The sequence below is a fragment of the Camelus dromedarius genome, chromosome 26, assembly GCF_036321535.1.
Source record: "Camelus dromedarius isolate mCamDro1 chromosome 26, mCamDro1.pat, whole genome shotgun sequence".
Lineage (NCBI taxonomy): Eukaryota > Metazoa > Chordata > Mammalia > Artiodactyla > Camelidae > Camelus > Camelus dromedarius.
Genome location: NC_087461.1, coordinates 42413 through 67696, shown reverse-complemented (window position 1 = coordinate 67696; position 25284 = coordinate 42413). Strand labels below are relative to the sequence as shown.

Genomic DNA, 25284 nt, shown 5'->3' with positions numbered 1-25284 from the left:
GTTTGTTTGTTTGTTTTTAAATCCCAACCATAGGAAAATACTTAAGGCTTTTTATTCTTTGAGGTTTTAAAAAAATGTTTTCATACCAATTATCACCAATATTAAAAGTCATTTAATTATTATGTACTGTTTATTTCATTCTTATTTTCCACATAGCTGTTACCTATTTTTTCCCCCTTCTGTTCACCTGTAGGAGCTAGGAGTTGTACACAGGCAATTTTGAAATTTTCCAAGGGGAAACACGGAGCTAGAGCAACATATAGCAACAACTCTCCTCTTTCTCCTGTCCCTTCCCTCTTAAGTGACCTTTATAATCTTCTTCACCACAATATGGCTAAGGGACAAAAAATATATGGTACTTAACTTTGTTACTTATTAATAAGGACAAAAATAAGCCCTTAATTAAATGAGCTCTGGTAAGTCATTTGTTTTCCATTTTTACAGGTTAGCATCTAAAGAATGCATAGAATAAGTATGAAGAAATTTGATCTAAATTACCAAAAACTATCATTCATACGTTTTTAAAAGATGAATTTAGCTTCATTCCTTTAGAAATACCAGAGAAACAAAACAAAATCAAGGGTTATCTGAAGACTCCCTTATAATTAGCATATGACACTAAAAAAGTATTCATAAAGTAATCTGCTATTTTTTTCCTCTGCATCTTGGGCTACCAAGCTAAGTAGCATTGGAAACTAGAAAACAAAACTTTCTTCTTTTAAATGAAGATTTATTTAATATAACTAATAACATATAGGATTAAATTGTTAAAAATTCTTGGTTAGTGTGTTACAAACCACTTAGATGTCATTCACTAGACCTACCATGCTACATGGTAGGTACCTACCATATATTTAAGTGAATAATGAACAGGAGACTTTTAGATCGTTTCCATAAAAGCAAGTGATTAATTAAAAGCCTTTTTAATAAAAGACAGAGACTTGTTTGCAAGAGTTGAAAAAATTCTGATAACAAAAATCCATTAGTGTACTACTAGAAACAGCACACACTGATATTTACTTATCTGATATTCATTTATACACTTCTAAACCAGAGTAGCTTGTGTTTCGATATTTGTTCCCCTAAAAACATACTCCTGCAAGGCCAAAAAGTGACTGTAGTATATGTTGGTTATTATAATAAATTATCTTTGGAACTTTTCTCCCCAAAGACTTATTATAAAGTTTTACAGGTTTTTTTTGTATAAATTACTTACTTTGTAATACGGTCAATGTTGGCAATCTGCTTCTGATTCCGTATAATCTCAATGGCTGCCCAAAGGTGCTGGATAGCTTTTGTATCCGCCTGCCGTCTCTTTGTTAAGCGTGCCATGACCTGTGTGCTCCTTTAGCTGCAGCAATACACAAATGTAAGGGAAAGCACAGATTACAAAAGGAACCGTCATCAGCATAAGCGAGTAACGCTACCCAGCACCTCTGTATGGAGTACAGCCAACTCTCAATTGTGCCTTCTACCATCCGTCTCACCAATTACTCCATAAAAATTTTCACTTCACGAGAATGACACTGTAAGACCAGTTAAAAATGTCTTCCCAAGAAAGTGGCCACCTTATACCAATATGCCAAAGAATACACTTTTACAATGTATTCTAAATCAAAAATGTTAAAACATAAAATTTCATTTTTTTGATATTACATTATGTGTAATTTGACAGATCAGTGCAAAATGCAATTTTAAATGTCCCAATTATTAGGTACTTTATTACATTCATAATTTAAACATCTCAATGTAATACAACCATACTGATAAATGAAAACATTCCTTAAAAAAATAAATCATAAACAGAAAACACAGACTAGTCATTTCTGGCTGAGGTGTGAAAGGCTGGGGGTCAGTATACCAGAAGACGGCATGGGTGGACCACATTATTAGAAACGTTCACATGCTTGGAGTAAGCGTTGGTTGTTCATTATGTTATTAGGAAACAATACTGCTAATTTATTCGAATTTCAATATTCTGAATAAACTGAGGAAAACGGCCACCAGCTGTGTCCTGGCAAGACTGAGGAAAAAACGGGGCCGCAGCCTGGATGTCTGATGAGCAGTGGTACTGCAGAAAGAGGCCACACACCTGGACCCCCCTGCGATGGGCACAGGGGGCCCTGTCAGGCCACTGAGGCACCTGACCCCTGAATCACACAGGTTATGATGCTGATGCTCTCGGGCATGAGGTAAACATCAGAGCTTTGGGGATGGCTGCAATCTCCTTGACCTGACATCTCCTACCTTCTAAGGGAAGAGATACATGGGGAAAACTCATTCTTAGCACTCTAGTGTGTTCCACGACTGGCCAGCAGTGCCTTATGAATCTCTTTTTCTTCACCTCTGTTTCTTCTCATAGCTAAATCGGTTCTCCTTCCTCCAACAAACCCAAATAAAACCAGCAGCTGCTATCAAAGGTTAACTGGAGACTCACTTTTGGTGAGTCTATGATCAGTTAGGCTCCTGGAATTAAGAAGGTGTTTTTCAGAATTACAAAATCAATTCAGGATCAAAATACAATGCCAGCATTCAAGTTTTAAAGAAAACTTAAGGAAAATTAGTTGGTCCAGGATAGACTCAGCTATAAAATTAAAAGACTTTAAAATTGTAATTTATGAATGTACCTCTTCTAGAAAGCAACCACTTCAAAATGTACAGAAACTTCTCAGTTTAAGTGCACTTGTGTAGGAGTGTCTACTTTCCAAACCTGATAAGCACTATAGTAAGGAACTTATTGGTAGGAAAATAAAATGTTAGCAAGTGTCATCTAATGGTGAACTGTAATAATGCAACTTGTCAAATTATGCAAATACTCAGATAAAAGAACAAAACTTCAGGCATTCTTTAAAAAAAATAATTTAAAAAAAACTTAAAAAAAAAACCCAAATAGTTGCCTATTTTGTGTAAGGCAATGTGGTAATAAACATAACGAAGAATTTTAAAATGTACAAATTCTAATCCTTGACAGAAAATAACATAAAACTGGCGGAGGAAATTTGACATATACATGGAACTACTAATTGTAATGTCATATATGACATGAATGGTCCAAAATATATGCTGTGAGAATTCAGACAAGAGAGACACTACTTCTAGCTTAGGTAACACCGCAAAATGGTTAATATATAGGAAAATATAAAATAAAATTTAACTTCTTGGAAAAGATAATTGTTTACAGCTACAATGAAAACAGTATCAGTAAGGTATCATTAGACTCACAATGTGTAGCAATAAAATACAGGTGACAACAATAGTACAAAGGAGGGAAGGGGTAGAAGGTAATTCTAACATTATAAATTCTTACATTTTATGTGAAGTGTTATTTATCATATTGATTCAAGGTGAAGTATAGTAAATTGAGGATGCAGATTATAATCCCTGGAATAAACACTAAAGAATACAAACAGGTACAGCTGACATACAATCAACTTAAAGATGCTTTTCAAAATACGTATAGGTAAAATCAAGAATAATTTATTCAGAACCACAGAAAATATAGAACAAAGCTAACATTTAAAAATAAAACTAAAATATACAGTAAATGTAACTATTTACACAACAACCAGGAGAACATAGTACAGACTAGTAGCAGAAACTCTGAAAATGATGTCACTTGATTCCTAGAAATGGTTAAAATCAAGATTAAAGAATTAAGCAATGCTACACTTCAGGAAAACATATGTAAAGTTAAACCCAAAGGTTTTTGAGATCTACCTACACCAAGTCACACAGGTAGACATGCCCTGTAATGAAGGTACAGCATAAGGAAGATGCATATAGTTATAGGAACGCAGGAACACCGCAAAGATGCAAACCCAAATCAGCTGAATACAGTGAAGCTTGAGGCAGGTCATAAAAGTACCAAAACAACCTGACCTATTAGGACAAGATCTCTTTAAAGTACAACCATTGAAATTCTCCGTTCTTATGAAATCTAACATCATTCATTGCAGGCATGCCTGTTGTGTGTCTGGCATTATTCTATGCTCTGGGAATACAGCAATAAGGTAAACAGACAAAACCCTTACATTATCTAGTAAATTTGATGAATAACATGGCCAGATAGAAGACTAGAATAGCAATTTAGGTGTTTATCAATAAGAAGAAAATCTTAGAAAACAAATTTCCTAGATTCTACGCAGACAGCTTACCATTTAAGGTCTTCATTGATTAGGCCAAACCAAACTTGTCTATTTTCTCCTAAATGTATATTATACGCTACCACCTAACGAAACTACTCAAAATTCCTAAATATGTCCTAAAACTCTGTAACTCTAACTTTGCTTCAGTAGTTCTCAGTAGTTCTCTCTGCCTCTGTACTAACTACTAAAACTCCCTTTGTTCCGTGGAGGGCTTTCCACGATGCAAATGCTCCCGCTCAACCCTTTCCCCCAGAATCAAACTCAATTCTCATGTGTGTTCTAACTGTAATTTCCTTATACATCTCTTACAAATTTTTTGCCTTGTAAAATTAATTTAAAATTCCAAAAAAAAATTACAAGTAAGTAAGAAAGGACATGTTTATTTTCCACCTGTCTTCCAAGGTGCCCAGCATACTTATGAACATGATAAATTTTTGATATGGAATTATAAAATTCAACTTTCCCAGTTATGTTATACAAACAAGTTCCAGAGAAAGCCTTCATTTAGGTTTTATCAAAGATTAAGATACTAAAAAGAAAGATCAGAAAACTTGTACAGGTATTTAATATAGTCCTCAATCTTTTTTTTTTGCTCCATCTGAGGAATATGACAGACTCCCTTCAGGAAGAATAGCGCCTTAGGGTGGTGATTCTCAATAGTCCTATAGTTTACAAAACAAATACACAAAACCAAAAATTTCTGAAGAATTTTCCTAATTTCTTTTCTTGCGGTAAAATACACATAACATAAAATTTACATCATAACCATTTTTAAGTGTACAATTCAGTGGCAGATTGTACAAAAATATAGTCACACTGCTGTGCAACCGTCACCACCATCCATCCCCATAACTCATTTCATCTTGCAAAACTGAAATTCTACACCCACTAAACGCTAACACTCTACTACCTACCACCAGCCCCTGGCACTATTTTCTGTCTTTACCACTGTAACGACTCTAAATACCTCAAGGAAGTGGAATCACACAGTATGTGTCCATCTGTGACTGGCTTATTTCACTGAGACCCACCCATGTCGTAGTGTACTACAGCATTTTCTCCCTTTTAGGGCTGAATAATATTGCCTGCATGTGTACATCACATTTTGCTAATCCATTCATCTCTGGATGGACAGGTTGTGTGAATAATGCTGCCATGAACATGTGTATACAAACATTTTGAGATCTTGCTTTCAACTATTTTCGGCATAGACTCAGAAGTAGAATTGCTGCATCATGTGGTAATTCTATTTCTAATTTTTTAAGGAGCCACCATACTGTCTTCTACAGCAGCTGCGTCATTTTATACTCCCACCAATAGGGCACAAAGGTTCCAGTGTCTCCACATTCTCAACACTTAAAATTTTGTTTTTTTGACTCTAGCTGCCCTGATGGGAGTGAGTTGGTCCAAGCAACCTTGGCAAAAGCCCTCACATGGTGCTGACACTCCCTACCCCTACAAGCCCAAATTAACACAGTCTTTACACCCACGTGAGCACCTGTTACTCCTCTCACACCAGCGCTACGGAGGGGAGAGAATAAAAGAGAAAACAAGTCAGGGAGACTTAAAAACATGCAAAAGTAAACGATGCGTTACTTGGTGACACATACATACGTGGGAAAACTTTCTACTGCAAGGGAATGACAAGTGTGCCAGGAGGGTGAGCACGGCTGAGGGCACAGCAGAGACTGCATCGAGGAAAAGCCACCGCGAGAGTCAAGGATGTGCTGATTTTTACTTCTGGTGGAGGGGTTCCAGTTCTTGTTTTATTATTACGTTACCTAACATAAATATATAGATATTTTGAAGTATTTAAATAAAATACTGCATAAAATTTAAAAATTAATCTCATTGTATAACGTGCATTTCTTTGTGACTTAGGTTAACATTTCCCTAAAGTCTATTAGCAATTTGAAATTACTTTTTATTGATAGTCTATTCATACTATTTTCCTATTTACATATTACCTTCTTTATATGTTAAAGTTATTCATAAAAGCTTCTGTCGGTCTTTTAATGAACATTAAATGAAAATTATACTGAAATCTAGCTATGTACTCCCTCATGATCGCCTTTGTGATTAGATGTCCTTCCACACTTGGGTCAGAAAAACAGTCAATAGTATTTTCCTGCAGGATTTTTGAAAATAATTTTAAAAAATACTGACTTCTTAATACATCTGGGAATAACTTTTATTAAAGTATTGATATTAATAAGCTTTATTTTTTAGAGCAGTGTTAGGTTCACAGCAAAAGTCAGCCGAAAACAGAAAGAATCCCATTTTTCCACACATCCACAACCTCCTCAATTATCAACATCCCAAACCAGAGGGCACACTTCTTACAATCAACGAACATATACTGACACACCATTATCACCCAAAGTCCACAGCTGACTGCTGGTGATGTACATACTATGGGTGTTCACATATGCATAAAGACAAGTATCCACCACTGAAGTAAGATGCAGAACAGTTTCACTATCCTAAAACTCCTCTATGCTCCCTCTATTCATCCTTCCCTGTGCACCCCCCAATTTTCTAGCAACCATTAATCTTACCTCTCCACTGTTTAATGTTTTCCAGAATGTCGTATAGTTGGCATCATATAGGATGTAACCTTTTCAAATTGGCTTCTTTCACTTAGTAATGTGTTTAACATTTCTCCATGCCTTTTCAGGGCTTGACAACTTTTCTTTTTAGTGCTGAATAATGTTCCACTGTCTAGACACCCCTCAGTTTATCTACCCACTCACCTTGAAGGACACCTTGGTTACTTCCATGTTTTGACAATTATGAATAAAGCTGCCATAAACATCCCTTGTGCAGGTTTCTGTGTGCAAGTTTTCCAGCTCTTTTGGGTAAATACCACTAAGTGGGACTGCTGAAGTACAGTAAGAGTATATTTAGTTTTGTAAGAAAGTGCTAAATTGTCTTTCAAAGTGGCTGTACCATTTTGCATTCTCACCAGAAATAAATGTGTATCCCTACGGCTCCACATCCTCGTCAGCAATCAGTGCTGCAGTGTTTTGGATTTTAGCCATTGTAATAGATTTGTAGTGGTAAATCAACGTTGTTTTAATTTCCAATTCTCTGATGACATATGATGTTGAACATCTTTTGATATGCTTATTTTCCATCTGTATATCATCTCTGGTGAGGTGTCAGTTCAAGTCTTTTGCTCATTTTTAATCAGCTTGTTGATTTTCTTAATGTTGAGTTTGAAGAGTTCTTTATTTCTACTAGTCTATGGGTTCTCTTCTCATTCTCTTGACACTGTCTTTCACAGAGAAGTTTTTTTTAATTTTAATGAAGTCCAGCTTATCAATTATGTCTTTCATTGGTGTTGTCTTGGTACTGCATCTAGAGTCATTGCCATACCCAAGGCCATCTAGGTTTTCTCCTGTTTTCTTCTAGTTTTACAGTTTGCATTTTTCATTTAGGTCTATGACCCATTTTGAGTTAATGCTGCTGAGGGCTTAAGGTCTGTATTTAGATTCATTCGCGCATGTGTGTGCGTGTCCAGTTGTTCCAGCAGCATTTGATGAAAAGACTATCCCTGCTTAATTGCATTGCCTGTCAAAAGTCAGCTGACCTATATTAATATATATTGCTAATATATATGTCTATTTCTGGGCTCTCTATTCTGTTCCATTGACCTGCTTGTACTTCACCAACATCACACTGCCGTAATCACTGTAGCTCTATAGTAAGTCTTGAAGTTGGGCAGTATCACTCCCCTGGCTTTGTTCTTCCGCTTCTATACCGAGCAGGATGTTCTGGGCCTTCTGCCTCTCCATACAAACTTCAGAACCCACAAATATCCATCAAAATTCAAAAAATGACTTCCTGGGATTCTGATGGGATAATACTGAATATACAGATCAAGTTGGGAAGAACTGACAACTTGATATTAGTCTTCCTTCCCATGAACAAGAGTTGTCTCTCCCCTTATTTAGTTCTTTGATATTGTTCATCAAATCTTGTAGTTTTCCTCATATAAACCTTGTAAAATTTTTGTTAGATTTATACCTAAGTATTTCATTTGGGGGTTCTAATGTAAATGGCAATGTGTTTTTAATTTCTAATTCAACTTGTTCACTGCTGGTACATAGGAAAGTGATAGATAGACTTCTATTTTATTAACTTTGTTCCCACAACTTTGCTTTAATTGCTTATTATTTCCAAGAGATTTGTCAATTCTTTCACATTTTCTTCATAAACAATCATGTCATCTGCAAACAGAGACAGCTTTATTTCTTCCCTCCAAATCTGTATACTTTTATTTCCTTTTCTCATCTAAGCTAGGAATTCCAGTGCAAAGCTGAAAAAGAATGGTGAGGGGATACCCTGCCTTGTTCTTGACCTTAGTGGGAAACCTGAGTTTCTCACCATTAAGTGTAATGTTAATGCACAGTTTTTTGCAGATGATCAAGTTGAGGGAATTCCCCTCTATTCCGAGTGTTCTGTAAGTTTTTATTACAAATGGGTGTTGAATTTTGTCAAATGCTTTTTCTGCATCTATTGAAATAATCATGTGATTTTTCTTCTTTAGCCTACTGATGTGATAGATTACACTGGTTTTCAGATGCTGAAGCAGGCTTGTGCACCTGGATAAATCCCACTTAGTCACGGCGTATATTGCTTTTTATACGATACTAGATTCAATTTGCTAACACTTTGCTGAAGATCTTCACATTTGCACTCACGAGAGATATTGGTCTGTTTTGGAGGTGTTGTTTTCTTCTTGTGGTGTCTTTGTCTGGTCTGGGTATTAGGGCAGTGCTGTCCTCAAAGAATCAGTTAGGAAGCATTCCCTCTGCTTCTACTTCCCAGAAGAGACTGCAGAGAACAGGCATAATTTCTTCCATAAATGTTTGGCAGAATTTGCAGTGAACATGTCTAGGCATGGTTCTTTCTGTTATTGAAGGTTATTAATTACTGATTCAACTTCTTTAAAAAATATATGCCTCATCAAATTGTCTGCTTCTTGCATGAGTTTTGGCAGATTCTGCCTTTCAAGGAATTGGTCCATTCATCTCAGTTATCAAATTTGTGGCCATAGAATTGTTCCTAGTATTTCTTTATTATCCTTTTATTGTCCAGAAGATCAGTAGTGACTGCCCCTCTTCTATTTCTAGAGACTTATGATTTTTACTGATCTTTTCAAAGAAGTAGCTTTTGGTCTTACTATTTTTTCTGTTGAGTTCCTGTCTACAATTTCACCGCCTTCTGCTCTAATTCTTATTTCTTTTCTTTTGCTTACTATGAGTTTAATGTCCTCTTCTTTTTCTTGCATTCTAAAGGTGGAAGCTTAGATTACTGATTTTAGATCTTTCTTATTTTCTGTAATATTCAATGCTATACATTTCTCACAAAGCACTACTTTCACTGCATCCCACAAACTGTGATAAGATGTATTTTCATTATCACTTAGTAGAAAAGTTTAAAAAAACTTCTCTTGAGATGTCTTCTCTGACCTGTGTGTTAACTTTCAAGTATTTCAGGGTTTTGAGCTCTTTCTGTTACGATTTCTGGTTTAATTCCACTGTGGTTTAACAACAGACATTACGTGATTTTTTTTTTTTTTAACAGAGGTACTGGGGTTGAACCCAGGACCTTGTGCATGCTAAGCATGCGCTCTACCACTGGGCTGTACCCACTCCCCTGATTTCTATTCTTTTAAATTTATTAAGTTGTGTTTTATGACCCAGAATGTGACCATTCCATGTGAGCTTGCGAAGAATGTGTACTCTGCTGTCACAGAATGAAGCAGTCTACAGATATCAACTATATCCAGTTCACTGATATTACTGTTAGAATTCAACTATGTCCTTACTCATCTTCTGCCTGCTGGATCTGTCCCCTTCTGATAGGAGGTGAAAAATCTCCAATTATAACAGTATATTCATCTATTTCTCCATGCAGTTCTATCAGTTTTTCCTCACATATTTTGATGCTCTGTTGTCAGGCACGTACACATTAAGGACTGTTGTATCTTTAGAGTACTGAGCCTCTCTTTATCCCTGATAACATCCCTTGCGTTGAAGTCTGATTTGTCTAAAATGAGTAGAGCTGCTCCTACTTTCTTTGGATTAGTGTTAGTATGCAGGCTAGTATACCTATGTGATCAGGCATATCTTTCTGTATCCCATTTCTTATCATCTATGTGTGTTTTCATATTTAAAAGGGGTTTCCTATAGACAGCACATAGCTGGGTCTTGTTCTTTGATCCACTCTGAATCTCATCTTTTAATTGGTGTTTCACACCACTAATCTTTAAGGTAACTGATACAGATGGATTAATATCTCTCTGTTTGTTACTGTTTTGTACTGTTACTTTTGTTCTTAGTGCCTGTCTTCCACACAATCTGTCTCGTATCATTTTTATATGTCCATTTTTTCTTTCTCAGCATATATATATTTTGTAGTGTTTGCCCTAGAGATTGCAATATACATTTACAACTAACTCATGTTTATTTTTCTGACTCACAGGTAGTGCAAGCTATGTCATAATACAAAATATTCCTAACTCCTCTCTTCCAATCTTTATATCATTGTTGTCATTCCTTTCACTTATGCATAAGCACACATAAGGGTATACAGCTGACCCCTGAACATCATGGGTTTGAACTGTGCAGGTCCACTTATACATGGATTTTTTCCAGTAAATACAGTACCACATGACAAACAAATGGTTGAATCCACAGATATGGAAACACAGATACAGAGGACCAATTGTAAAGTTACATGCAGATTTTCCACTGTGTGGGGCCTGGTGCCCCTAACCCTCACATTGTTCAAGAATCAACTGTACTTGCATATAAACACACATAATTAAAAATATTTGTTGCTATTATTTTGAACTATTATCTTTTAGATCAATTAAGAATAAGAAAAATAAGTTTACTTATCTTCACTTATTCATTCTTCATCACTTCTTTTTTCTTTATATAGACCTGAGTATCTGATGTATCATTTTCCTTCTAAAAAACTAACATCTGCTGCAAGGCAGTTGCAAAACTTGAACATTTCTTCTAGCAACAAATTCCATCAATGTTTGTCTGAGAAAGTACTTCCCCTCCACTTTTGAAGGACAATTTCACAGGGTACACAATTCTAGGTTGGTGAGTTTTTTTCCCTTCAATACTAAATATCTCATGCTTGCATGGTTTCTCGGAAGTCAGATGTAATTCTTATCTTTGCTTCTCCATAGGTAAGGTGTTCTTTTCTACTGGCTTCTTCAGGATTGTTTCTTTAAACGTCAGTTTTAGAGGTTTCTGCTGTCATCCCCTCAAGCTCAGACGTTCTTTCCTTAGCTGTCTCCAGCCTGTCAACGATCCCACCAAAAGCACTCTCCATTTCCATGACAGTAAGTTTGCTCTGTAGCATTTCTTTTTGATCTTTCTTGGAGTTTCCATTTGTTTCATTATTACATTACTTTATTACATGTCGTCTACTTTTTCCATTAAAACTCCTAGCATATGAATCAACTGCTAAAAAAATTTCCGTTCCTATCATTCCATTCCAACATCCCTGCCGCATGGACCCAGGTTTGGATGCTTATTCAGTCTCTTCCACCTGTTTCTGCCTTTGAGTATGGCTAGTATTTTTCTCTGGAAAGCAAGACATGATGCACTGGGTAGAAAGAACTGCAGCAAGGAGGCCTTTAGTACTGGGCTGGAGTTTAGTATTTGCCTTCGCCAGACAGTTAGGCTCCTGTAAAATAGTTTCTCAAGGGAGCAGGCCTTGTGAAGAACAGAATGCTCTGGCACATTTTAAACTGGTTCCTTTTCGTGAGGTGATTTTTCTCCGATACTCCCCTGAGAACCTGGTGGAGCTCCAGGAGGAAACTCTCACAAAAGTGGGAGGGGGCCCCAATGACTGGGTCCCCCCAGATTTTTAACTCAGTCTTGTCTACCCTGAGGCTCTGGCAATTTGCCTGTTGTATCCAGGGTTTCTTATCCCAGCACTGGTTCCTGTGGAGGTTTCCGCTGGTGCGTTTTGTTCAAGTAAGCTGTCATTATATCTGCCTTTTCTGTCGCTCCAGCTTTTGTGGCAGTCGTTTGTCCTGTGGCCTCACTTCTCTCCTGGATGCCAGTAGGTCTGTTGATCTTACAGCTGTTTGGTTCCTTACTTGTCATTAGGATAGAGTGGCGGCTTCTAAGCATCTTATATGCCCAATCAGGAACTGTGGAATTACTTTTAGAATATGAAATTAGAAGAAAATACAGGTTTTTTCCAAAGAGGCAATCAATTTTACTAGCACAATTTCCTGAAAGATTCCTTTCTTCTCTAATGAAATGTGACATATTCCTAAATCATATATTAAATTCTTATCTACACTATCATTAGTGTCTCTGATGAGTTTGGTCTTCTATTAGTATCCCACAATTTGATTATCACTTGTCTTCTTATTAGTTATTCTTAAGTTAGTTATAATTACCAAGTTGTATTGATTTATTACTCATTGTAGCTTATTTATTACAACAAATCACATATATAAAACCTGTAATTTTAATCAATTCCATGTTGTCACTGATTGCTATATAATTATCTCATATGTATTACCTGCCCAACATTTAATCCTTCCTTATGTCCTCAACAAATTCTACAATAAACTATACACTAAACAAACATTTATTGATCGAATCCACTCCCCAATAAATCTCGAGGGAAAACAAAAATAATAATAGTAGGGGGAAAAGGAATAAAGCTAGTCTATAATAATGGTATATGGTTGACTACTAGGTCTTAAGACAACTTACACTCCCTCAAGAACCTCCAAAACCATCTGTGCTGCCCACTTTCCGTATGTGACAGAGAAACAAACTTACAGAAGGAGTTCTAGATGATGCAATTATTAGACACAGACTTTAAAATAATTATGCTTGATATGTTCAAGAAATTAAAAGTTAATTCCAGGAGAGAACAAACAATAAAAAGAAGCTAAATGGGAAGTACAGAACCAAAAAACTACAGTAACTAAAGCATTCAGTGGATGAAGTTGACATCAGATTAGATGCAGATGGAAAGAGAATGAGTGACCCTAAGGATTCTTTTCATAAGAAAGTATCCAGAAGAAAGCATGGAGAAAAGAAGAGCGTAAGAGATATACGGATATGGATATGATAATAAGGCGTAACTTACATTTCACTACAACCCCAAGAAGAGAGTAAAGAAAAAACAGAGCAGAATTAACTCTCAAAGAGACAGTGGCTGATAATTTTCCATTACTGACAAAAGACATCAAGCCACAGATTCAAGAATCATTACCAGAAAGCAACACTAGGTTAATAAAAGAAAACCACACCTCAGCACATCACAGTAAAACTACTGATAAACAAAGACAAAACGGAAAAATATTTTAAGTAACCAGAGGATAAGTCATAATGTCTTCATGGGAACAATATAATACAAACTGCAAGTTGACTTCTCAACAAAACAGAAGCCAAAAGATAACAAAATAATATCTTCAAAGTACTCAAAGACTACAACTTCCAATCAAAAACTCTGCCTACAAAAAAGTAAAATGAGTAAGATACAGTTTATATAAACCAATACTTTATCACCAGTAGTTCCACAATATAAAAACTAAAGATATTCCTCAGGCAACAGTAAAAGAATTCCCTATTAAAAGTCAAACAGCGAAAAGGAACTGAAGAGCAATGAAAAGGGTAGATATACCGGTCAATCTATTCCCAATTTATGGGTAAATATTCCTCTTGTAAGACAGTAACAATGACGTCTTCTAGGTTTAAAGTAACATACAGAATTTAAGTATGTGACCACAATAGCCTAACAGCATACCCATAATCGCCACTTCTATTCAACATTGTACAAGAGGACCTAGTCAGTACAATAAAGCAAGAAAAATAAGACACATACAAACTGGAAAAGAAAAATTAAAACTATCTATATTCAGAGATGATATGCTTCTATCTATAGGAAATCTCCCCAAATCTACAGATCAATTATTAAAATTAATAAGTGACTTCAATAATATTAGAGGATACAAGGTCTATATAGAATACTTGTTTCTGTACAGTAGTGACAATGAGCAAATTTAAAATTTGTTTAAGGTATTATTTACAATGTCACAGAAAGAAGTCAGATCTAGTAATAAATCTTACAAAAGATATGCAAGATCTCTATCCAGAAAGCCTTAAAACAGGCCTTAAAACATTGAGAAAAAATTTTAAAAACTCATTAATAGAAGAATATATCATATTCATAGACTAGAAGGTTAATATTGTAAAAGTGTCAATTATCACCCAAACTGATTTATAAATTCAGATCAATTCTAATCAATATTTTAGTGGATTTTTTGGGGGTATAAATTAACAAACTGATTCTGAAGTTGATATGGAAATGTAAACAGCCAGGAACAAATAAAATATGAATAATAAGTAACAAATAAGATATAATTGGAAGATCTGATGCAAGATTTCAAGACTTATTGTAAAGCTACAGTAATTAGTAAGACAGCGTCCAATAGGGACAAGAACAGTCATAAATTCATGGCAAGGAACAGAGAATTTAGACTCATGCATATATGGACACCTGATCTACGTGACAAAGATGGCATTGCAGAGAAATGGATTTAAGGTAACTCCATAAACAATGCTTGGAAATTAGATATCCCTAAGGGGGGGAGGGGTCAGTCAACCCTTACTACACACAACGAAATGAATTCTCCATAGGTTACAGATACAAACATAAGCTTCTAGAAGAGAATATAGTGGACCATTTTCCTGACCTCAAAATAGAAAAAGATTTCTTACACAGCATACATACAAATACTAAATTGCTAAATAGAACTATATTAAAATTAATTGTTCACAAATAGAGATCATTAGGACAGTGAAAATTAAAACATAATTTATACAATGGGGAAAGCACAGTCTCAGAAACTGGACAGCCACATGCAAAAGAATGAAACTGGACCACTATCTTATACTATACACAAAAATTAACTCAAAATGGATAAAGACTTGAACATAAGACCTGAAACCATAAAACCTGAAGAAAATATAGGAAGTAAGCTCAACAGACATCTGTCTCGGCAAGGATTTTTTTCTGACACCAAAAACAAAGGCAACAAAGGAAAATTGAGACTACATCAAACTAAAAAGTTTCTGCACAGGAAGCAAAACCATCAACAAAACAGAAAGGCAGCCTACAGAATGAGAGAAAATATCTGCAAATGATTTTTCTAATAGGGGTTTAATATCAAAAATACACAAAAACTCATACAACCCAACAGTATGTATCTAATTTAAAAATGGGCAGATGATCTCAACAGGCATTTTTCCAAAGATGACATACAGATAGACAGCAAGTACATGAAAAGGTACTCCATACACATATTAAAACAATGTTGTTTTCAAAAATCCTCAAGTAGTTAATATAGTAAAATCATAAAGTCCCAAAATAGAATGAATTTTAAATCATCAGTGTTAAGACTTCTAAAGCTATCTCAGCTCAAATAGATCAACTCACATATATTGTTCCATAGCACATGTACTTAATTTCTTATGTTACACTTTATTGCACTTGCTTCAGTAATCATTACCTAGCAAGTGTCCATTACATAGCAGTTTCAATAAATAACAATGTTAATTAATGAACTCAATATTTAAAATCTATTTACTATAAGAAAATATATTTTAACATGATCTTATGAAATAATTATGAACTAACTTGAACTATAAAAAGCATTTATTTAAAACAAGTTTACTATATTTAAATATTACTGAGTTTACAAAAAAATTAAAAACTGTGTATAAGTCTGCAGCAACACACATTTATTCCAACTACTATATAAGAGGCTAAAAATATTCTTCTCATCTCTGAAGAATAGATGAGTCAATAAGATCCTTTAAAAGTGCTGGCATGAAACAGTATTCAATTACCTTTGACATTTCTATTAATCTTTGTCTATTTCTTAAATTTCACATAAAGTTAGGCAAACAATTAGCCATTTATTTATTGATTGAATAGAAAACATAGCCAACAATTACAATGAAAGATTAGCTAAATGTCTAAATATTTACTAGTTCCACATAAATTAGATTCTTCGTAAAACTGAGTTAAATACTTTAGCCTAACAATTTGCTAAATTTCCCTACTAAATACATAATGGACTATACAAATATTTTCTTATTTTCCAAGTAATTTTTTTTTGGTTTTACATGTTATTTATTTGAATTTGTAAGTATTTTGATATTAAATATTGTACAGCATTTTCACAATACAAGCTACATGCACACCTAGTTTTATTGTTCTTCATGTTATAACCCTTCACAAATACTTTTTACAAATCGAAGGTTTGTGGCAACCCTGAATCAAGCAAGTCCATTGGTGCCATTTTTCCAACAGCATCTGCTCACTTTGTGTTTCTGTGTCACATCTTGGTAATTCTTGCAATTTCATTATTACTATGTTTGTTATGGTGATCTGTCATCAGTGATCTTTGATGTTACTATTACAACTCCCTGAAGCTCAGATGGTTAGCATTTTCCTAGCAATAAAGTATTTTTTAATTAAGGTATGTACTTTGTTTTTTTTAGACATAATGCTATTGTACAGTTAACAGACTACATACAGTGTAGTGTAAACATAACTTTTATATGCACTGAGAAATCAAAAACCTCACATGACTTGCTTAATGTGACATCTGCTTTACCTGTGGTGGTCTGGAACAGAACCTGTAGTGTCTCTGAGGTATGCCTGAAAATAGCTTTCTACAAATTTTCTAAGTGGAGAATCAGTAACAGCAGGTTCACACATGAACAGAAAGATCTTTCCTTAAGGCAATACATATGTTCAAGATATTACATGATACTGCTGGCTATTTAGATTTGAATTTTTATTTCCCTACCATTATGTTCACTTCTGTCACTTTACCCTTTATCACAGGGCTTCTTAAACTTTTATGTTATGTAGATCACAGCCTCTCAAAAAATTCCTAGTTCATCTACTTCTCGTTAGAGAATGCTGGGGGACTGGGGTGTGCTACCAGGAGGTGGAAACTTCCATAATTAAAAGGAAAAAAGGAGGGCAATTGTGCTTTTAAGATGATCATGTGTAGGATTTTTTTTTTTTTTTTACAGTGGAACAGCACATACAAAGAACTCTGCACAATGGCTGAGACTTGGTAAACATACGTAAATTTTATCTTTCTTTTTTATCATGGTACTCATTTATGTTATAAACTTGTAAAAACCAAAACATTTAAAAAATCAAGACCAAAGGACAGACCACTGATGATAAGGAGCACCTTCACCACTACTGACCTTCACAGAATCACTATACCAAAGCAGATTTAAATTGCTTTGGAATTTTGACAATGCCACTCAAAGTAACTGAAAGTTATCACATGAGAGATACAGGTAGAAATTAAACTCCCATCAGTTATTTTGTACTTCTTGTCAAAATTCCTAGTAAGAATGTTGGTTAGGGATTAGTTCCACAATGATCAAATGAAGAGGTGACAAGCGGTGTTTCTTCATTCAGAAAGTCTATCTGCTTCAAGCAAATATAAAACATATGTTTCAGGGTTACAGACAGGGTGACAGATGTGGGAAAAGAGAGAAATAATTAACTTAAAACCAATGGTTAAAACAAGACCTCTTACACTGCGTACTTCAGTTACCTATATTCTTCATCAAAGATAAATAACAGCAAGCAGTTGCCAGGGCTGGGGGAGGGGGAGGGGGAGGTAGAGAGTTCAGTGTTTAATAGGCATGAAGTTTCAGGTTTACAAGAAAAGAGCTATGGAGGTGGGTGGTTGTATTAACAGTGTAGATGTATTTAATACCACTGAACCATACCCTTAAGATCGGTGTATTTTATGCTATGTATATTCAACCACAATTTTTAAAAAGTAATGATAAAAAGATCCTTAATATTGCATCAAGTAATACTGAGAAATATAACAAATACTTATTTCCCAAACTTCTGAGTTAACTAAAGTGGAAAAAGAGATTCAGAGGTATGTTACAACAGGTAAACAGCAACTAGTGAGACACGGCACGCTGCAATTTCAGAGCTTCATCTCTTTCCACGCTCGTTTAACCCAAACTGAATTTGACTCAACTGAACTGAAGTAGTCTAATGGTTTATGAGTCAAAAACCTTATGAGATAGGCACAAGTACTATCACCTCCTTTTTCAGATGGGGACACTGAGACCAAGGATGAGAAGTTTAAACAATTTGCCCCAAGTCACTTTGCTAGTAAAAGACAGAGGCAAGAGTCAGACCCAAAGCACCTGGCCTTAAACTCAGGTTGCTATGCTATCCCTCTAAGAGAATTACAAAATCTAATCATCCTGTAAAAAAAACTCAATGTTAAATCCAAGTTAAGGTTTCAAACAGTGAAAAGTTTACGTCTGAGTTTTCTCCTTAACTTTTTTCCAGATACATCTTCTTTGCTTTAAGTGTTGTTCTCTACTAGAATTTGACTGAAGAATGGTAAAGGTAGGTAAACAAAAGCTGACAGCAGGGGTTTCGGGCTTTAACCAGTAGTAGGTCAGCATTTGATACTTTATTACAAATGTTAAAATCCTTAATCAGCTTCAATTAGTGTCTTCATTTAGGTATGCTAAAAGGGTACACATGTTTTTATTGTACACTACCTAAATAGCACTCAAAGGAAAAAGGAGGTACTGTTACAAAATGAGAGTTGAAATAAACACGTCAATTCATGGAAACACGCAAGATGACATCGACTCAAAGTACCAACATAAAGATATCCTAGGAATACTTCCTATGAACTAAGGAGATAATTTCAACATTTTAATTGATTTTTCTTTGTAAAGGTGGGAGCAGTTACATGTATGTTTATTGAAACAATTTGCAGCAGGTAACTGCAAAAAATAAACTGCTCTATTCACATAATGTAAAAGAGATTCGGTTTTCATATGAACATCTCTGGGGAGAATGTACCACATAAACGATAGAAATCCTTTGTGAACCATATATGGAATTAAGCAAGAAAAATATTTTATTGATTCTGTCATTATTGCATCCCACGTTTTCTGATTCTCTAACCTGGTCATCTTATACAGAAGAGTCCATCAAAATAAAAACCAAAACCAAAGACAAGGAAAATAACATGCATGTACAAAATTAGTATTTTATTTCCTGCTGGTACAAGTTAGAATTCAGAAAAGTCACAAAGGTGACCTAGCTTACCAGAAAGCACTCAAACTTTTAAAGTACAACCAAGACTCTCTCCCTGATAACTTCAAACCATTAATTAGAGTCAATGACCCCAAAATCTGAGGTTATGCATCCCATAATTACAAAGCTACAACTACTACATTTCTTGTTTAAAAGAAAATAAGTAAACATTTTACTTTCTGCCTTTAAACAAAGAGACTAAATCATTTTTAAGCAGCCTCTTGCCTCCACAGGACACCGCTTACTGTAGGGTGCAGAACACCGGGGTGAGGCAGACCAGAGGCCCCAGAACCTAACCCTCAGGGAGTCCAGTGGGCCTCTAAAAATCTGACCCAAGCAGGCACCTCCAACCTTCAGGCACCCATTCCTTAACAACGTACCTGCTTGAGCTCACAGACACATGGGACCCAGGGTACTATGTACACACCCCATAGGCACACACGGGGCACCATGGACACGCAGTATGGAATACCGCATCACGTGCCCACACCAGGCACTATAGACAACCAGGTACCACGCGCACATCAAGCATCATACCACTACCATATACAGCTCCAAGCACCAAAAACACACCAGGTATCATGCATGCTCCCACGGTAGCTAACACGAGGAACTATGGTCACACCAGGCGCACACTGGGCACCACGGACACACAGCATCGAACATCATCCACACACCGGGCACCATGCCCACACGGTATATAACCCTGAGCACCAGGGACACACGGGCTATCACGCCCCCATCGTTCATAACATGGGGCACCACCGACACACCATGAGCGCCTCCACAGCTGGGCCAGAAAGGCGTAAGGGGGCAGTCCACGCGGAAGTTGGGGTCCCTGGCCGGCCTACTGGGCCCCAACTTAACAGCTCCGACGAGACCGGTGGCTGACACGCAGGCGGTCCTGGGGGTCTGGGAGGACCCGCCAAGGAGGCAAAGGCCTCGCTGCCGCCCGGCCCCGGGGACCGAGCCTCGCCTGGGCTCTTGGGGACCGCCCTGCCCGGCCGCGGTCATCGCCCCCAACAACGAGATGCCACTGCAGACGCCCCCACAACCCGGACACTCACACGGCCGCGCTCCGGCGGACCCCGACCCCGACCGCGGGCCCCGAGGCCTGGCCGCGCGTGGAGGGCCGGCCCGGCGGGCGGCGCTCACGCGACTCCGCGGCTTCACAGCCCGAGCAGGCCCCGCGCGGTCCTCCCCCTGCGAGGCCTCCTCCGCCTGCGGGGCCTCCCTTCACGGGCCGGCCAAAGGCGGGGGGCGCAGCGGGACCCCCGAGCCCCGCAGGCCCCGGCCCGCCGCAAACAAAGCTCCGCCGGCCACTGGGCGCCGTTCGCAGGAAAGCGAGCCGCGGTCACGCCCGCGGCCCGAGAGGCTGCAGCCGGGCCCGGGCGCCACAAAGCGGCGGCGCCCACGCCTCGGACGCCCGCGCCCGCGCCCCCGCCCCCGCCCCGCCACCGCGGCCGAGCTTCTCCCACCATTATGCTCCGGTCTTCTTCGCCGTCGCCGCCGCCGCGCCCGGCCCTCCCCCTCCGCGCCCGGCCCGCCGCCCGCGCCGCCTCCTTCCCGCCGCCGCCGCCGCCGCCTCCTCCGGACCTGGGCCGGCGGGGCGCGGGGGGGGCTGCCGTCTCCCGGCCTCCCCGCCGCCCGCCCCGGCTGCCCGGCCTCCCCGCCTCCGGTTACGCGGGCCGGGCCTCCTCCCCGCCGCCCGCCCCGGCACCCCGGCCTCCCCGCCTCCGGCTCCGCGGGCCTGGCCTCCTCCCTGCCACCCGCCCCGGCTCGGCGCCTCAGGGGCGCCATGTTTACAAGCCTCCACCACAGAAACTCGCGAGCGCCGGCCGAGAGAAGCGCGGTAGCCCCGCCGCCGCACTTACGGGGTCTCCTCGCCGAGCGGCGGGCCGGGGCCGGGGCCAGGGGCGGAGTTGGGGCGCCGCCACCGGGAAAGTTTGCGTCCTGCGAGGCCGCGGCGCCGCTCACATGCCGGGCTGCGCGGGGCGGCCGCTCGCCGGCCCGGCCTCCTCGCCGCCCGCCGCCCCCGGGCTTTATTGTGTGGCCCTCCGGGCCCGCCGCGCTGCGGGCTCGGGCCCGGGCTTGGCGCGGGCTCCCTCCCGGCCCGGCCCGCCGTGCACGCCCACACCCACCTTCCCTCCGTTCTGGGCTCCGCGCCTCTCCCCAAATTTGAGCATATTCTCACATATCCACACATGCACTTCATATCAACACACACGTGAAGGCTACGTACGTGCGGGCACGCGGGAGCCGGGAGCCGAGCGCACAAAGATCCGGCGCCCGCAGCATCGTCCGCTCGGACCCGCGGCTGCGGGCGCTGCCCGGCCGACGCCTGCCGCCGCGCGCGGTGCGCCTGCCGAGAGTCACCGCCGGATGGCCAAGTCTTGGACAGGCGTTAGGTTGTAAATAAGCAAAATCGGGGAAATGGTGTTAGTACCTTATTAATTCTGTCTTCAGAAAGCATTGAGGGAACATGAATTCCTCAGTCCATACACAACAAATAGGACTTCAGAAAGAACGGACCACCCACTATCGTTTTGGCAAAAACGCTACCAATTTGTGTAAGGCGAAGGGAGTTATCTTTTTTAGTTTATAATTCGAAATCTAACCAGAGAAGATCTCAATATGTGGTTTAGGAACGTCTCAGAGATGAACATACTTCTCTATACATTTCACGTGTATTCCCTAATGACCTTTCTCCACTGAGAGTTTGGAAGGAAGACCCATCAGCCAAAATTTGTTACCCTAATTTTCATTGGACACGTATACCTGAAAATCAGTGCGAAGACACTTGTCCAAGAAATTTTGGGATTCTAATTCAATTCATCAATCTTTCATAACTATTCTCTAAGACTAAGTTAGAATTTAGGAATGGGTGGTACTTGAGTTGGAGTCTACGATTTACACCGGTCAAAGAAAGTCTTTCACGGCCCTGGTTCAGATACATCCTAGAGAGGTTTTGGTTATCTCAAGAGACATCACAAAATAATTTTAACTCATGTTAATTCTGTGGTTAAATATATGCCATTGAAATCCAGCAAAGGGGTTAAAGGGTGTCAGAAAAAATCCAGCCATGCCTGGTTTAAATGCTGAACCAGGAATTCTAATAATGAATCATCTTTTTTAAAGTCATCTATAAAAAAGAAGATTGCATGATTGTATATATTTCACGGAGACCACTCAAGCAAAACATCATATAGGTATAAAAAGAAACATCTTAGGAAAGAAGTGACTGCATAACTACACTTTTCTCCAATTAAATGTTTTAGGCATCGCTTTAATTTTTGTACCCAGAAACCCTCTCTCATTCTACCTGGGATTTGCCTGGAATTTAACCTTTGGCTCTATTTTCCCTTCAGAACAGTTTTATTTACCTCGTTTTCCCCTCAGCAGAGTGAATATGGGGCAGGGAAGGTATGGTCTGGTGCCCAGTAATTTGGGATTGGGAGCTGAGGGGAGATTCAGAAGACCCAGAAGTTTATTTCCATACAACTTAGATTATACCATGAATTATTCTGCCAAACTGTAGAGAGAGGGCAAGGAACTGAGGTGCCAAGGAAAGAGGGAGAAGGAAGAGCAGTGGGCAGTGAGGATTGGTTTGCACCCACTTGGCCATGTTTCAGAGGTTTAGCACCACCCAAAGAAGAACCCACACAGCATCCCTAATTCTTCCCTAACCCCAGCCAACACTGGACACTTAATTCCTGATTGGATCAGCATATTACATATTCCAGATCCTGCTTTAAAAATACTATGTAAATAGAGAAGGCATGGATTATTCAACAAATCAGGGTCAAATTTTTGTCTCTCAAAAAAAAAAAAATCATATTCTTACCTTACACTCCACACTTTAAAATAATCCAAATGACTTAAATAATGCAATTTTAGAAACTGAAAATCATTTGTCTAAAGGTTGAAGAAAATATAGGTGAATATTTGTTAAGATTAGGATAGGGGAAGATATCCTAAGCTCTAAAGCAATAATTTGTATCAGAAAATAAAAAAGTGATAAATTCAACTGTATAAAAACTCATAAATCCTATATGTCAAAAACAAATATAGACCTATTTCAAAATATGCCCATTGGGGTTATAACTTTTACACTTTATTGCACAGTTTCTTCAAATCCGCCTTTTCCCACTTCTTACATAATGAGGACCAATTCAGACTGTTTTAGGACTGGCTTAGAGAGGGCCACTTCACAGATGCATACAGTTTAGGGTCTCCTGCTAAATTCCCATCTCAGAGTGTTCCTGGTTCACTAGTATGTAGCAATAATAAGCTCATGGGTGTGCTCCTGAAAGGCTTTGCTTTTATTTGTTGCATTTGCTGTTAGTTAGGTTTTATCTTTCTGTTTTGCATTAAGGGTTGAATTACACAAACATTGAGTACTGTTTGTATGCTCTGTTTGAAAACCTACAGAATACCTATGAAAAACCTTCAGGGATGCAGATGAACAGTGCATTATACAGACATCAGTGAATAGAAATTGTTATGTTGTGTTATCATAACTAATGTGAACTAGTGAAGTAAAATAGGTCCATTTCAATGACATTTGGTGTTTTTCATTTACGGGGACTCAGGAATATACATCACTTTTCTAATTTAAAGTGATAGTGACTGCATTTTCAACTTACAAGAATGGTTTTTCAATAACAAATTACCCTTATAAGGTGATGAAGACTGTACAAGTGAAATTAAAAGGCAAACAAGCTGGGGGAACTTATATTATATTTGTATAATATATATACATGACATAAGAACTAGGGTAACAGTCTTCAAATATAAAAGGCTACATCACATCAGTAACATAAATACTACAGACACCACCAAAAAAGGGAACAAACCATGGATAATTTACAAAGGAAGAGATTAAATTACTCATGAATATTGACAAATGTTCAAATTCCCTAGTAATAAAATGACAAAATAACACAACACTGCTTTTTTTGGAGGGCAGAATTCTTCTTCAGTGACACTGCTATTGAGGGTCAGCGAGATGGTCACTTTCATACACTACTGATAGGAAATTGAACTGGTACGAATGCTCTTGAAACTTCAGAGTCTTAAAACCATTTGTATCTTGCAGCCCAGACATCCACATTGCAAAACCTCTCCTAAGGATATCATCTGAAAGACGGGCAAAAATGTATGCACAGACTGTTCCTCCCAGCTTAGAAACCTTCAGTGGTTTTCTCCTGCATCTTGTATCATATCAAACCCTGATCTTTGGTTTACAAGGCCCCTGCCTACCTTCTAACTCTAACTTCATCACACATCTCGCTCCTGCCTCACTGGCCTTTGTCCATCTCAGGATGGCGCAAGTTCTGTTGCCTCCTGGAACGTTCTCCCCCACTGCCCTGGGGGTAATCCTGCTCACTCTTCAGGTGTCTGTTCAGTTGTCACTTCTTCCAAAAGGACCGTCCTGAGCCCTAATCTAAATTGTCCCTCGCTATTTTCCTCCATAAAACAAGGTTATTTGTAATGATGTATTTACCTTAGTGTTTATAGACTAACAAGAGGATTTGTTCTCCATAGCACACCCAGACACCCGATAAATATGGTTAAATGGGAAAATGCCACAAACAAATTGGTAGTGTCATAGCACTTGTGAGGATCTATCAAGATATATGTACTTTGCTTTTAAGTAGCATAATACCAGTGTCTCTCTCACTCAAGTATTGTAGTCCTTCTCAATGCATACTAATCAAAATTACATGTCATTTAGATCATGTTATACTTAGGTTAATAACTCAAGGCTTTGGGGTAAAGGATCTTGTAAATGCAGGTCTCTCGAGCCCCAGGGAGAGCCGAGTGACGTCCTCTCTGGCCATGTATGCCCGAGTGCGTGTGAGTGTTTGTGTGAAACAGAAGATGTATACATACCTGAGGTGATGTTTCTGAAGCAGATTAATACGCTTTTCTCTTTGCATTTCCACGCACAAGA

At 38.6% G+C, this 25284-nt stretch overlaps 1 protein-coding gene across 15 annotated transcripts in view; it reads right to left on the bottom strand.

The window, feature by feature from the left end:
- Nucleotides 1-21717, bottom strand: part of ZMYND11 (zinc finger MYND-type containing 11) — an 86292-nt gene extending 64575 nt beyond the window's left edge. For 10 of the 15 annotated variants that reach the window (XM_031444859.2, XM_064479261.1, XM_031444860.2 and 7 more), the window contains exons 1-2: nucleotides 20807-20883; nucleotides 1217-1351 (exon numbers count right to left, since the gene is read on the bottom strand). In XM_031444859.2, the coding sequence (XP_031300719.1) occupies nucleotides 1217-1332 (116 nt within the window). In that variant the 5' untranslated portion in view covers nucleotides 1333-1351; nucleotides 20807-20883. Of the gene's footprint in view, nucleotides 1-1216; nucleotides 1352-20806; nucleotides 20884-21202; nucleotides 21317-21469 lie in introns of those variants that run through there. The other 5 variants (XM_064479258.1, XM_031444861.2, XM_064479259.1 and 2 more) reach the window with 5 other exon arrangements.
- Nucleotides 21718-25284: the final 3567 nt, after the last annotated feature.